The 16,248-nt window shown below is 39.9% G+C and overlaps 1 protein-coding gene across 3 annotated transcripts in view; it reads right to left on the reverse strand.

Annotated features, from left to right (window-relative positions):
• Nucleotides 1–16,248, reverse strand: part of FARS2 (phenylalanyl-tRNA synthetase 2, mitochondrial) — a 260,157-nt gene that overhangs the window by 98,074 nt on the left and 145,835 nt on the right. For all 3 annotated transcript variants that reach the window (XM_040549899.1, XM_040549898.1, XM_040549900.1), the window contains one exon: nt 16,063–16,223. In XM_040549899.1, coding sequence (XP_040405833.1) covers nt 16,063–16,223 — 161 coding nt within the window. The remainder of the gene's footprint in view (nt 1–16,062; nt 16,224–16,248) is intronic.

Below are 16,248 nucleotides of genomic sequence, written 5' to 3' on the forward strand. Positions count from 1 at the left end.
TGCTATAGATCACTCACTGCCTCTGCAGCAGCTTACAAAAACACAGGCCTGTTCCTCCACCATTGCAGTTCACAGCCTGGTGCAGCTAGCTGAAAATTGCATTGACCAGTGGTTTATGTATAATACATGCTGGATGAAGAACTTCAGCATGTTGAGGCATTGGATAGACAGCTGGAAATACTTGGCCTCTGCATGTTGCCACCCCAGGGCTCTACTCTTGATGCCCTGACAAAAGCAATCATGTGGTTAGCAGCAGTCACCTCTGCTCATCTGCACAGGACGGTCAGCTAGCCTGGGCCCAGACACCTCACAGCCATGCAGGAGAGAGCATATCAAGGTGGAAGCCACCACCTCTTGAGGAAAAGGGCTGGAGATAGCACACAGTCAGTGGCGGTAGTGAACCAGTCAGCACAAGGCCACAGAACATCTTCAGCCCAGAGTTCTGAAAACTGGAAGGCCCTCAGGGCTTTCCACAAATATTTAGTGTTAGCAAAAAAAGACATTTTTCCAGACACAGTAATTATGAGTGCAATATGCTGAGGGGACAGGAGAAGTTTTGTGATGTGGCTGCTCACTCAGGTGCTGCCAGGTACAGCTGGGGTGATGCAAACAAGGAACTATGAACATGGCAGAGGAAAAAGCTGTAGCTGCGTTTTGACAGCTGTGACACAAATGCAAGGTTAACAATGACAAGTACCAAAAACTGGGTTAGCAACTACACAATAGCCAAACTATTAAAAAGCCAACCATGCTTTACTGCCATCAGCAGTCTAGTCAGAAAAATGTGAGACTTAGCAGCATCGTGGCTGCCAAGCTTTAACAGTCCTGCATCGCCCGTGTTTTGGAAAAATATGTATATAAATGCTACAGTGTCTTAATGTAATGTAATATTCTCATTGAAATGAAAGCTACGTTCTTGTAACAGCTAAACTTTTCTTAATATATTCCAGGCTGAAACAACATTCAGTGTCATCACAGGAAATTTAAACACGCAACAGGCACGAAATTTGAAGTTGCAAATTTACAACTGTAACTTAGCCCCCTTGCATATAATGAAGTATCCTGAATTAGTGTGTATGCTGCTAGATTTACACTTTTGTATTTATGACCAGTGTAGACAAATTAGAGTTGCTGCAGGAAACATAATTTTGAATTTCTTGGCTGTCATGGCTTAAAATTTGCAGTTACAATGTTCCATTATGATAAGTTTTCTCTGCTTTCGTTCATGGAATTACTCTTTTTCTTAGTTATATATAGTAAGTTCTATATATTCATATGTGTATACACCCACACACATATGTATATATTTATGTATAAACATGGGCGCACACACATATCAAAAGGAGAAAATTGAGAAATTTCAACAGAGAACTTATAAATTCCACTAAGCAGATATGCAGATATGTTCAGGGATTAAACTTTTAAAAACAACGTGAAAGGACAATTTTGGGAGTGACGCACTGTTCTGTCTTCCTGAGGGGAGCTGCAGAAGAGCATTAGACTGCAGCGATGCTCCAAGCTTCTCCGTGCACAGGGGCACACACAGTAGGATCAGCCCCGTTCAGACAGCAGTCTGCTCCCCTGACAGATGTGCTTATCTCTGCAAGCTCACATACAGATATAGGGAACACCGCGTGTCCATGGGAACATCAGCTGTTCCCTGTTTCAGGCACTCTGCTTATACACAGGGACCATTTTCTGAGTGGAAGAGGTTTCCTTCACACATGGGTGAGAATGCTCTGTCCTTGGTTTGAAGATCATGTGAGTGCCTTGAGTGCCCCAAACCCCTTCAGACCATGAATTCATTCACTATTCACCATTTCACACAGAAACAAGGAGAAAAGAGGAGAGCACAAAGGAAGCATCGGGTTTCAAATGAACTAAAGGGTACTTTTTTTTCCCCACCCTGTGCATAGTGTAACTGAAGATCTGTTACAGAAGAGTGGAAGGAAGACCAACAAGGAACTAAAATTCGGAGTGAATAGGTCTTTAAGTAACTATTAAACAGAGTGATCCAACCACAGTTTTGGTTCAGCAACTCTCATTGCCATCAGCTGGATCAGTAAAATTAGAGAAGGATCACACAGCTTTCATACTTGCTCTTCTGTTTGCCAACACAGTAGACAGTGTACTTGAGCTGGATAGTTAGATACAGCATAACAGGTCTTTTGTCTTAAAGGAAATTGCTTCTTTCATGGCATTCTGGTAACTACAGTATTACTAAACCAAATATCCTTTCTTTTACTACTTTAGTGATTTTTTTTTCATTTTAAAGCAAGTATTAGGGACAGCATAACAAGTTGAGCTACTGAACAGAACTGGGTGTACACCAGCTTACACACAATTCATCATAGGCATGGCAGCAGTACCACGCAATCAGGACTGCTAGGGGCTCTGTGACAGGGAAAAGGGGAAGCATTGTCCAAACATTCCTACAGCTGTCCCCATTTTCCCCTCTTGTTACTTTCTAACCAACCTGATTCCTTCTCGTTCCCAAAAGTTTTGATTTGTGGTCATTGACTGAAATGTTTGATTTCCAAGCTGTGTTTAGGAACCTCAGTTCTGACCTTGTTCTTCACTTTCAGAAGAGAACCCAAGTGAAAGCTACAACCTGCCACAAGAAGCTTTTGCCTACCAATACCACAGCTGGTTAGACTTGCCAACCCAAACCCACAGCCCAAATCAATCAAACATTATACCAGTTTCCACTCCAGCTACTGCAGTTCACATCCCTTCATGGGGACAAAAAAGGAGGATGAATGTCAGACTCCCCTCTAGAGATCAATACCTTGAAAAAGTCATGTGTCTGGCAGAAAGACACACTTGTTTGCCAGCAGCAGCCTCCATAATTAAAACAGCATTGGGTTACAAATCACTGCTGTTCCTCACCTTGACAAAACACTCTTTGCCTTTACCCCCCTCATCCCTGGGGAAAACCGGTCACAGAATTACGGAAATACAGGAAGTACCTTGTGGAAAGTACAAGAAAGCAAACAACATTATCAAGTAACACAGTAAATTGAACTGCTGTCAAATGTAAAAAAACAAGCAAATGCTGTTCCAGATGCAGGAAGAATAGGGAGGTGCCACGGGGCATAGACTGACTTTCTAGCTAAGTCTCAGCCTTCAATGAGGGAGGAAGCAGCTGCAGCCCATCAGCAGGAGCTGTGGCTTCGTGCATGGCCAGGTCTGTGGACCAGACCCCTCTCAGCTGTGCAGTGCAGGTGGCCATCCAAACTCCATCTCCTTCCCACCTAAACTAAGCCCCATGGGGTCTCATTGACGATGACAGTTTCTCTCTTCAGCCATGTTACAGGTTCCCTGAAGATGCAAAACAAGAAAGAGCTTAAATGCCCTGTATAAGTGATCACCAGGTAGCTCTTCATATCATCTCAGTCAGTCACCTTTTCCAATGCTAGTGAAGAACTGTTGAAAAGAAAAAAGAGAGATTCATCACAAGTGCACACACACGTGCACATGCACAAGAATAAATATGACCTTTCTTGCTAAAAGTTACAGCTTATTCTAGAGAAGTCTGCCTGAAAAAGTAAAGTCAATACCTCATATGGCACTGAAAAATTAAGATGGGTAACAGCCAATGAAAAAATTAAACTTGTTAGATAAGCTGCTCCACCTTTTCTAAGTGCTAGGAGGAATTCACAAGAAGACTGATGCTGTGGCAGAGTGAGTCAGTAGAAAGCTTTTAGGTTAAACAAGTTCATCCAGAATTACTGCCAGTTATTACACCTCTGAGGTGCCACTGGAAAGAGACTGTGTTCTTAAATACAACATTGTTTTAAATTGCAAGTATTTTATTTTACAGTCAAGCTCATTTAAATTTGTCACAGACAATGCTCCAAGTTTAAAGCTGCAATACACTTTTCTGAGTGCAAATAAATATTTTAAGTAGACCTTATAGTAAAAAAAAATGAGAAACAATGCATGGCTTTTTTGACGTTTTCCACATACAAAAGAACCACTTGTATTCAGGAACCACTGAAAAGGTTATTTTTATATGACAGTAAGGAACTGAAAAAGTGCAGGAAGACATATAGAAATGAAAGGATTGACCTATTCTTATGAAAAGCAGGGTTATCACAGTGTTACTGTGCACACAGTATAGCAATATTTCCAGATACCCATGCACTTGAGTATCTGGATATGCGTTGCCACTTGCAATCTGATTATGAAAAAGACAAAAAGATGAATACAAATGACTAAATGCTGGTGATGAACATGCCGCTCTGTGCTTGACTAGTTAAAAATAACTTCTTTTTCCCAAGAAGAGATAGGACTCACAGGAAGAACCACCAGAAGGGAATTTTGCTCTACTACTCACTCTCACATCTTCTCAGCTTCTTACAACCCCCTTTTGAAAACAGCAGGGTGAAGAAGAGATTAGCCTGACATATTCTTTTGGCAGCTCTAGGTCTATTGTGGAAAAATACAGTCTACTCATGCTTCTTTCCTCAGGCTGTTGGTTGCCAGTTGCCAGTCTGCTGAGCAAACTGGTTTCATGGTGCTAATATTCTCCCATTTCACACACATAAATCATCAACGCAAGGCTATTAAAAGCAAATAAAAACTTATGGTATCACTTTTTCATTTAAGCAGTTGCCATCAGAGAATTGTTCTGACACAAAGAGGAACAGATGGGACGACCCATGTTGTGGTGTCCTCTATAGAAAATGGGCAAGATTGTGTCATAGGGAAAGAATCCTGTGGATTTGGAATCTTCAAAATGGGTACACCATATTATCTCTTCCCAGGCCCAGCCTGTGTCAAGAAAATGGGATGGAGATGTATAAATTTCCAGAGTCCTGAAAGAAACCTCTTTTTTTTTTTAATCATGAAACTTGGTGATAGCTGCTGCATCAGCATTTTTGAAGCAACACCAAGCCTCATAATCAACACCTAAAACTGCTTTTTGCACAGTATGTCCATATTCTGTCTGTCCTTTCTACACAAATCTCCCGCTCCAGAGGTACAATCACTCTGTCAGGTTTTCTGTAGTAGGAATAAAAATGGGAGAGAGGACACAGACCACAGAAAACAAACTGACAGGGAATGAGGACTGTGTGTCCCAACCCTGCATTTTTCTAAGAACTATCTTGCATGGCTGCAAGCAACAGACAATAAACTGGTATAAACCTGCAAAACCCCACCTTCTCAGCAGACACTAAGAATTTGTTCTTTGGCAGTGCTGAGCACCTGCAGTTCCTGCAGAAGGCATTGGTTGCTGCAGACATTCAGCGTTTCTCATGCTCACAAGTTGGGTTTCCTCCTTTCTGTTGGTTTTGTTTGTATGTGGTGTTTTTTTTTAATCATTATGCTTAATAATAATGCTGAGATAAATAGCTCAGTGTAGTAAAATAATGCACACATCAACAATTCATATAAAAGATTTATATCGAAATAAAAAATGCAAGCATTTGGAAAGAGACTGCAGCAATATGAAGATGTATTTCTTCCAAATACGTAACATAAAAATGAAAACAAATTGCACCCAACATTTTATTTCAGCTTAGACAAGAAATCTCATCTAATGTGCTGTTGATTATATTTCCTTTTCTGCTCATTAACTCTCCAATTCTGGAGAGCTGTTGTTTGAATGGTGAATCTCCAGACCACCTGAATGTGGCTTGTACCATAATAAGTATGTATCACAAATCTCACAGGCACATGTGAGTCCTGAAAAAGTCCTTCTGTCCTGCCTAACAAGCTGTATTTTTTTCTCTCCCTCCTAAAAAGCATAGAGATTTCCAGTCAATTTTGATGATGTTTCATACTTCTTCAACAGAGGCAACTTCACATGAGGCTCTGGACATTGCTACAGCTGTCATAGAATGAGAAGAAAATGTCCTCATCCGTCCATCCTTGTCAGTTTTATGAGCTAATCTGTATTGTATGGAAAATGCTACTTTAGATAGCATTGAAAGAAAAAAAAAGTCTACGATCCCTAGGAAATTGAAAGAGCTTAACTGCTATGTACAGAAACTTATCTGAGCAGATGAGTTGTAGTTTTGAAATATTTTCCATGATTTCCAATGCCTCTGAAACATACGGGTTTCCTTCTTCACTTGGAGAAAATGCAGTGCCACACACAGCTCAGGTTCCGATGACTTTTGGCCAAATCCAGCACTTTATTCTTTAGAGTAGTCAACTCCATTTTTTCCCCACCCTCAGTACTAAATTCATACAAATGACAACCTCAGAAGAGGTAAGCTAGAGGGGGACTGAAATGAAAGGCTCTACTTTCTTACTCAATACTCAGAACAGGGAGAAAAGTCTTTCATTTTTCCTTTCAGACAGACTTTGAGCATCCCCGAAGCTACATTCTTGTTATAGAGTAACACTTAGAAACAGAAAACGACAAAGACGCCAAAACAGACCAAGAAGCCAAGAACAGTCCAAGCCATAAAAGCACAAGAAGTACACTAAATGTTTAAATATGAAATTACAAAATGTAAAGAACAGTTATAGTGATAAGTACACACTCAATCAAACCCCTATGAGCAGGATACTTGTCCAGGAATGCTGTTTCTTTCTTATTGCTTTACAAGAAAATTGGTTTGTTATTCCTGATTTAGGAGAAGAGGGATATGTGGGGATAATTATACAAACTAAATTTAATCCACACGCAGGAGGATGCAAGCAATCCTCAGAAGAGGTCATTTTCTCCCATTATTTAATTTTTGAAAAACTGTGGAAGCAAGACCAATCCTCTGCAGCATACGCACACCAAAACATGAGTTACTTTTCACATTCTGTTTTAGGTAGTCACTACTATGATCCATGAGGATGAAAGAAATTGAGGGCAGGTATGATAAGAATAACACAGGTTTTCCCAACCATGCCCTCTGTTATTTGGCTGTTCTCTGTAGCCTAATTCGTATTCTGATCAGAGAAGTAGGAGCTGAAAATCAGGGTTTTTATTAATACCATGTACTTCAGAAAGGTGCTGTTGTTCATGAATACACACACATGCATCCAGACATATTATCCCCAGCTCTCATTTCCCTGTGACACTTACAGCTAAGCTGCAATGGCTAATCATGATGCAGACGATGACTGTAGGGGTTTAAGCATGATTTTAGAGACCATTTTATCAAAAGCTCTTTACAAGATGCATCTTTTGTGCACAAAACATTTGCACAAATGTTAAAAACAGCTATCAAGTAAAATAATCTTTGACAAAACCCAACCTTTTACAGAAAATTAATAAAAATAAATAGAGCACATCATTTCCTACTGATTTCATTATCTCTTCTAAACACTTATTTGGTAGTGTATGCACACTAATACAGACCTCTGAATCTCTAAAGCCACACACTTATATACTGCAAGTGCTTAGGCACATGTTAAACAGGAGTTCATTCTTTTATCAAACACATAATGTACACTCACAAAGATATATTTAACCCTGCAGTAGGCACGCAGATTCTTACATTGTGATAATTACAGGACTGCCAGGGTACCATTAGGTAGACAGAGCACAAAACCATAGTCCCTGTCCTGAAGAGCTTTCTGTCCTGGGATGGTATTGGAGATGACATGCTGAGGCAGCAGGTACACTGTAACTACATTGCAACTGTGAACACCAGGGAAAACAGAATTATTGAGTAGGGAAACTGAGTTACGTGTCAGGTCAGGTCCAAAGACAAGTAGTTGTTGTCAAGGTGGCTACTTCTAGCAAGAGTTCTATTCACCACACTGTAATTACACCAATATTTGAAAAATGTTGGCAAAAGTGTATGGGTTATCCTCCTTATTACCTATATACTTTTGCAGACAGTAAAACTGAAAGCACTGAACATCCATAGATTCCTGCTGAAACCAACAGCAGCTGGTTCTCATAGTTTCACATATCCAATCCGAAATCTAATGTTATTTAAGATTTCCAGGTTTATTTATATTTATTCAATATATTAATGTAAAATTAATATAATATTAATTTAATGGGGGTTTCAGCATATATATCGCTGCTGGAAATTGCTCCGTGGCTTATTTAAACACTCTGTATAACCATTACACTTCATCATCTGGGATGCAATAAAGATTGGTTGATATATTCAGTAGCAGAATTACTCATTTGTGAGCTGTTTGTTTTAAAGAGCCTCAACCAGTCAAACAGTAAATATACAAGGTTTAGAGATCAGAGCAAACCACAGTAACACATGCTTTTGGAAGCTCATCACACTTTTTGCAAAGTAATCATTTAAATATTATCACGTGTGCTTTGACTGGGCTGCACTGGCTTTTGCCAGCAGCAAAATGATTCTACAGACTGTAACAGTACATCGCAGCAGCACTGGTAACTGGAAATTCATTTTTCATTTACATGATACTGGAAGATTTATTTCGGGGAGGACTTCAGCTCAAAACAGTCAAGGCTACAGTCACTTCTTTTTGTTTAAAAATAAAATTCAGAAGAAGGTCCCCAGTGGTCTGTTCCCAGTTGCTGGGAATCTTTCACTTGTATTGACAACATTCCTGCTGGGTATACCACATTTTCCAAGTGTTCACCGAGCATCCTCTAAACAAAAAACATGTTCCAAATTCAGTGATACCTGAGATGGGCATTCTTGAGGCACTATTTTTTTCTTTTGTTTGTGCCAAAGTCTTTTACTGGATACACTGTGGATGTTATCCATAAAGACTTGAGAGGCTGGATTTCTGCTATTATGTTTCAACAGAGTACAGAGAAGCAGAAAAATTGTGATCTTGACCCTTTCATTTGTTGTTTTAAAAAGGCAATGTTCCTTCTTTTATCTGAGAGTACTCTTACATGAATTGCACAAAGGACAATAGCAAACACCTGGTTTGGGAAGATATGAAGAGCCCAGTTTGAAATCCACAGGACACATTTACGGACTCAGTGGCCTTTGGATCTCATGGGTAGAGCACAGTTGTCTTTCACTTACGATGCCACCACTGGAGTCTAAGCTACAAAAAAAAAAATTCAACAAGCACAGCTGCATGTGTTCATCCAAGTTACTTTGCCATTTCTCCTCTAGTCCTTGACTTTTCTTTCAATTACTTCTGGACTCCTTCCTTCTTTCCCTCCAGGACTGAGGTTTTGGATCTCTTGGAGGAGGAAAAAGTGGAAGACTCCCAGTTAGCACAAGCTCCTCTTTCCACCCAAGCTGCTCACCTCCCTCACTGATCCATGGCCTTTCCCTTGTGCTGCTTCTGCATTCAGGCCACAGCACTATTGCACACTATTTAGCGGCAAAACCACCTTTGTATTACCTTTGAAAGGTCATGGAGATCAGGGGAGGTCCCCAACTACTCGAGAAATATAAGAGTTGTGCCAGACTTCAGAAAAGTCCGAAGAGACAATCCAGAGAACTAAATGCTGGTCAGCCTCACCTTTGTCCCTGGGAAAACTACAGAGTCCTCTTGAAACCAGTTTCTGCACAAACAGAGGAAAAATAAGTAATTGGGACCAATCAGCATGGATTTACCAAAGCTGAATCATGCCTGGCCAACTTGAATACTTCCTATGATGAGATTCTTGGTCCAGTAAATAGTGGGAGAAAAGTAGATTTCATTTATCTTGATTTTAGAAAGGTTTTTGACACTGTCTCAGAAAGAATTATTGTGCCCAAGTTAGGACATTACTGTCTGGAAGGCTGGACAAAGAAATTTGTAAAAACACATAGTTGTATGGTTAGACTTAGAGAACATCAGTTAATGAGTTGTTAATGGCTTCCCAGTAGAGCATAAGTGGAGCATTGCAGGTGTCTATACTGGGACCTGTCCTGTTTCACATCTTTATGAGTGACCTGATGGTGGTAATCCAGTGTTTGCTCAAAAAATCTGCAAATGACACCAAATACTGGGGGCTGATAAACTCAGTAACCAGGTTGCCATCCGGAGGGGCCTAGACAGGCTGGAGGAATAAGCCAAGAGGAACCTTACAAAATTCAACAAGGACAAGTGTAAAGTTCTGCACCTGGGAAGGAAAAGCCCCCAAGCCGCAGCAACAGAATGGGTTGGAGACTGACTGGCACATTAAACTCTTACTGCCTATAACAGCCGTTTTCAAAGTTTTCACTGTTTCAGCCCTACAAGGCACTGATCACTCTTGGTTACATTCTAGGAAGTAAAAGACCTCTGACCTGAAACTATTTAATCATTTAGGATATGCTTGACTTTCAGAACAGGAACTAACCAACTGATTTAAATGGGACTACTGGCAAGTTTAAGGCTCAGCATGTGCTTCAGTACTTTGCCTGACTGAGGCCAGAGGGCTCGCGTTCCTGGAGCTTCAGTACCAGCACCGGCTACAAATGATACAAGAGACAACACCCTGATGAGAGAAGACTTGATGATCAAGCAATTTCTAATTCAATTGCACAGCTCAGTACAGTGCCTCCACAATGAAGATGGTATTTTTGTCTTCTTTCTCTTGCTACCCAAAATGAAAAAAGAGCTTCGCAATGTTCTGCAGAGTATACAGGCAAACCTTAGATGATACATAGCACTGTAAAGGTTTTATTGACATTCACTTAAGATGATCTACATAAGTCATTCATAAGAAAATTCAACCTTCCCAAAGTCAGGCCAATAAAATATTTATGCTACACTGTCATCTATTCTGTTGTACCTCCACATGCACACACACACAAACACACTTTATATATCTTCAATTACAGTAAAACTAATTAGACAATAAATCACAATTGAGGCTGTACCCCATTTGTTCAGACATCCAAGTTGAATTTACATACTAATGGTTGTGCATTTTTCTTTAATAGATGCACTATTAGAATGTAAACATAATAAATGAATAACCATTTAAGCATGGAGTTACCTAATCTTGATGAAAAATATCTGAAAATGTAGCACCCAGTGAATCTATTTATTCTTTTATTGGAAAATAAAGCTAATCACAGACTAAGAACCTAAATATAATTTATAGGGAATAGCATATTAATGATGGATCAGACAGACTCATTCTTTGCAGTGAATGTAGCAAGATCAATTTTTTTTGAAATAACTGGCTTACACGAGATGCTCTCCCTTTCAAGCACAGAATAAAGGACAGACTATGATTGTTGGATTTACAGAAGTTTCCCCCTAGACCTGCAAGTGCATTTTATTTTCAGCATCTTCTACAGCTTCAGGACAAGCTACCTGTCTCCCAGCAACAATCAGGTATGTCCACAAGAAAGATGCACAGGGATGATGACTGTCTCAGTAAACCGAAAAGTACACAGAAACAAACAAACTAAAAAAGTTGCACTCTGTAACTGGGAACATGAGTGCTCATGTGTTTAGCAAACAGCGCAAACTGGACTACTGGATAAATCCTTTGTCATTAGAATAGGGGTCTAATTCCTTATGGCACACTGAGCAAAGGCAAATCGAAGTGAGTGAGGTTCAGCATTTGCTACCTAGCACAGGAGAAAGGCAAGCCCACCTTGTTTTCCTTCCTGTATAACACATGACTTTTTTTTACACAACACCTTTATGAAGATATCCTTTTTCTCATCTCTGCTAACCTTGACTGTTCACTTTTCAAATCACAGACAGTTTCCTAGGTTAGGACCACAAACACCATTTTGACTACAGCTGTGCTAGAGGTGAATGGGGCGTCACTTCAAGCTGCTTGTCAGCTCTCTTTACTCCACTGCCAAAGGTTACTGGCCCCTCAGGTCTTTGAGCAGAGTTGTTCTGGGAGTTCTGCCTATCCTGGCTCCATCAGAATGATCCTGGTTGTAAAGTCTACTGTTTTAAGTAGAAGCTAAGTTTTCTGGAGGGAAAAAAAAAAATAAAACACAACCGACTCTAGATAGACTGCATGCGCAAGCAGATACAAGGAAGGAACAGCCCCTCAAGGTGATGGAAGGGGGTGCTGAGTAGCTGGTGGTGCTAGGGCTATTGCAGAATATAACAGGGCTATTGCAGAATATCATAAATAACACAGAAATAAGGAGAACAAGGAGAAAGAAACTCTTATAATCTCACACAGGGGGGTCTGCATTTTAGCTAGGAATCTGGTCCAGATACCCTCTGTACTACTGTTTTCCTTAGAACAATAAAAACATACTTCTGTCTGACCTCAGTCTGGGCCACAGGGCTCACCTGTGATCAAAATAATTATTTAAAACCACACCAGCGGCAGCAACCACTGCCAGTATCAGATGAAAGTGACTTTGTGAGGAGAAAATGCATCAGCAGTCAATTGACATGACATGCCACTTGCTCGCTGTGGCAGTGCAATGATGGAGGTTCCAGGAGCTGTCCTGAAGTCCATTCGTCTTAATCAACACCTCTGGGCACACTGCACTTCATCTGAACTGTGAGTGTCTTCCTTCCCTAAATGTCATTTCATTTTTGTACCTGAGAGTTGTCAGCCCACGGACACATCTTTTTCTTTTAAGAATGCAGGCTCATAACTGAACGAAAAGCAAATACATGCAGCTCTCCTCAGAGCTCTGATGAACAGAAATATAACACAGCAAACTAGATCAGATCCAAACCATTGTTTTACTATGTTACGCCTTGCAGGTGCTCAGTTTTTCCTGCCCTGTCCATTCTCAGCTTTTCATTTCACAGCCTGAACAGCAGCCCTACACATGAGTGACTGAAGGCAAGTAACTAGCCTCTGATCCCCCACACTGCTGTGACTTGTGTCAAATTATAGCTGGAGTGGTTTAGGTAATCCTCATCAACACCACAGTCTGATCTGTGGGGAGCAGCCCTCTAACACTGCTTCACTGAGTGACCGCAATGGTACAAGCACTGTCAGTTTTCTAGGCAGCTTTTTGACCCACTGAAGCCTACATGCATAAATTGATCAACTGATGACACATGAAGAAGCCTGACACATTCAGGCTGTTAAAAGGCTGAAAACATACTTTAAGTCTCAAGAAAATATTCAAATTAAATTCCATTTTTGAACAAGAGTATATTTAGCCCAGCTGTTATTAAAGGTTACTGCTGTTCACTGTGGCCTTCATCTGTTTGAAGAACATTTTAATGAACAGAAAGAAAAATACTTGTGTTGGTGGATAATCAGATTATAAGAAGGGATAGGGGGAATATCAGAAGGTTGAGAAGTCTATCTCACTTAAGCACATGAAGAATGGACATTTACCCAGGCCTTGTGGAACTGTAGGATTCAATCTGTGTAATGAAAGGCTCTCAAAACATCTGGTCTATATTGGTTCAGTTCAGTCAGGCTGAAAAATACTGCATGGCCTTGCCTGTAGAAAATCAAACGCTTTTCTAATATCCATCATGATTTCTTAAACATCAACACTGCAAGACAGCCTAAAAGTTTTCTTTCAAATAAAATATGAATAAACCATGTGATTCATTAATTATGTCTCTTTAGAAAGCAGTCAGGTGCAGAAGGTCTGCTAACTTGGTTTTACAGCATAACTGAAAAATAACAGAGAACAGAAAGAAAGAAAAACTGGCTTATTAACTCCCATCACCCAAGATCTAATGGTAGCACTGAATATTGTTTCACAATATTCTCATTTGAAGAGTCACTTACCCTAAAAAATGCAATGCCAGTATGTTCTGGCAGTATGTTCTGCACTGAGTTTGAAAGCCTCAATATAAGACACCAGGTGAAAAGTGGATACAGGCTTTCTCTTAAACAACATCAACAACGACAAAAAATCAAGCTTGACTCTAGTCACCTTTTATACTGAGAGACAGAGTTAAAAAATATAAAGTAAGGATTAGGGAGAATTATTCTGCCAAAACTGAAAACAGGACTTCCAAGTGGAGTATGTGTGCGTTTTTTATGGGGTAGAAAGTAAGAAGGAAAGAAGGAAAGAAGCAAAGAAGGAAAGAAGGAAAGAAAATGGAAACAAATTAAAAGGGTACCGAGAAATGTTTGACACCAGTGGAAAAAAACACTTTCTGAAACATTGGCCAGATTCTTTCTTTAGAATGGAGAAAGAAGAGACTCAATTTATCTTTCCATCCCTATCCCGCACTCCTTAATCCCCTAATCCTTCCACTTTTTCATTAGCCTATTTGTTGGGATATGACAACTGCCAGTGCATTAATGTGATAGAGCAACAGCTAATTGGCCAGTAACATTACTCCAGCTCTTCTCTATGGCCAAGTTAGAGCACAGTTGCAACTGATAGCTCCTTTTCCTTGAAGGAACTGCATCACATCTCCTGAATCATGTTATTACTCCAAAATGTGTTTCAACCAACAAGGCTCAATTTCATGACTATCTCTACAACATCGAATAATCAGATTTCTAGGATGCAGAACTTCTCTCCTCATTCCAAGTTGAACCAATGCCAGTTGAAAATAACCCTGCTCAGCAAAAAGAAATGCTTAAAGACCTTGTCACCACTCTCCTGTTGATGATGCAGTTAACAAGCAAAAAAGTGAAAAAACACATGCTGCTCAGCTAATGTTACCAAACAGCAGCAAGTGGAAAAAAAACAGAGAAAGAAAGAAAGAGGAGGGAAAGAAAGAAAGAGAGGAGGGAAAGAAAGAAAAGAAGAACATTTCTATCACCTTCAGCTTCCTAAAAGCTGCTCTTTCCTCTGAGTTTACCATAGTAACCCACCCCTCTGTTACCTTCAGATTGGTTCACTACTCCTGACTTTATCTGAAGCTGAACATGAAAATGATACACAACCTAAAGAAGCAGTCACTCAGTCCTCTCTCTGGCTCACCTTCACCATCAGATCATTTCATCCTGACAATCTGAGCCTTCCCCCAAATACCCAATCTACCATTAATATTAGGTTGAGACTTTGATCCTCAATTTTAAAGAAAGCAAGAAACCTCATTTTAGTTCCATCAGAGATCAGACTGCAATCTATAAACCAAGCCACAATCCATGTTCCTCAGGAGCAATGACAACCAGAAAGATACAGGCTGAAATGAAGGACACTTGAGCATCCTTTGTTGAAAAGAATAACATTCTGTAGAAGATGTGGGAAACCTACAGACAGACCCACCTTCAAGAAACATGGCAAAACCTGCCTTCTTTCTGTAAGTGATAACTACGATCTGACTGCCCCATCACCAGCATCACAAAAGCAAAAAGAAAAAAAATCTACTCAAACAACATTCTGCCTCTATCAGAGAAGATGTGCCAGAACTGCTATGAACTCAAAAATGGATGCTGCTACTGATTTGATGTAGAGACTGTTCAAATATCATCTCAGCATTATCACTGTTGATTTCCCCTTTTATATTTTCAATTGTTAAAAAACATAATCAAGCTGTTCACAAAGCAAGGAAAATGGTAAAAGGCAGCAGCAATAAGCATTTTGACGCTTTAGTACTTCAGACATTATCAGACATCTACACAGCTGTCAGCTCAACTCTCCCAAAGACGGGTGATAACAGCTGACTTAAACCTTCCTGTGATGATACAGAAGAACATTATGGAAGTAACACTTCCACTCAATCCAGTTATGCTTGATTACTTTGCTACTACAAGAAGGAAGATAAGTTGCCAGCTTTGAAAGCAAGTGAAGCCTCAGGAGAGGAGTTACAAAAGAAACAGTAGTTGAACCTGCACTCCTCCCCCACTACCACTTGGAGGAAAAGAGCCAACATACTGAAGACATTGGTGTGTGTTCACAAAGCATTTTGCTGATGTTAAACAGTGCAACTCACAAGGACTTCAACGAACTCAGAGTGAAAACAAAAGGGGGATATTGGGAATGTATTACAATATTTGAAGGGTTGGCATCAAACAGGTTTTTATAATGATAGAGAATTACAGCCCCAATTCAAGAATATACACAATTCAGACACAGGCCTAAATCAATCTCTATTCTGGACAGATTTAGAATTTAAATACAGGCTTAATTATTACTCAGAACAGAGATATTCACTGAGTATCAGCAGCAACTCAGAACATTATCTGGCTGAAAAAACATTATCATCAAAAGCCTTTTTTTTTTTTGCAGTTTATCAGAGAATCATGATAGTTGAAAAGCTGTTGCTTTAAAACCTAATTTGTTAATGGCACAGAATTTTAATTGTATGATATTCTCTAGGGCTACACGCACTTCTTACTGACATAAAATTATTTTCATATACACATTACTTTACCTGAAATTTTATTTTTTGGCAAATGTGAGGCACAATAAACTGCTTCAAGAAGCGTTCATCTTCACTCCAGAACAGTCGGATGTCAGGAATATCGTACAGGATCATGGCCAGCCTCTCCAAACCCAAGCCAAATGCCCAGCCAATTTTATCCTGAGCGCCAGCTGCAATAAACAAACAAACAAGATA

Source organism: Cygnus olor, chromosome 2, assembly GCF_009769625.2.
Source record: "Cygnus olor isolate bCygOlo1 chromosome 2, bCygOlo1.pri.v2, whole genome shotgun sequence".
In the NCBI taxonomy this organism is placed as follows: domain Eukaryota; kingdom Metazoa; phylum Chordata; class Aves; order Anseriformes; family Anatidae; genus Cygnus; species Cygnus olor.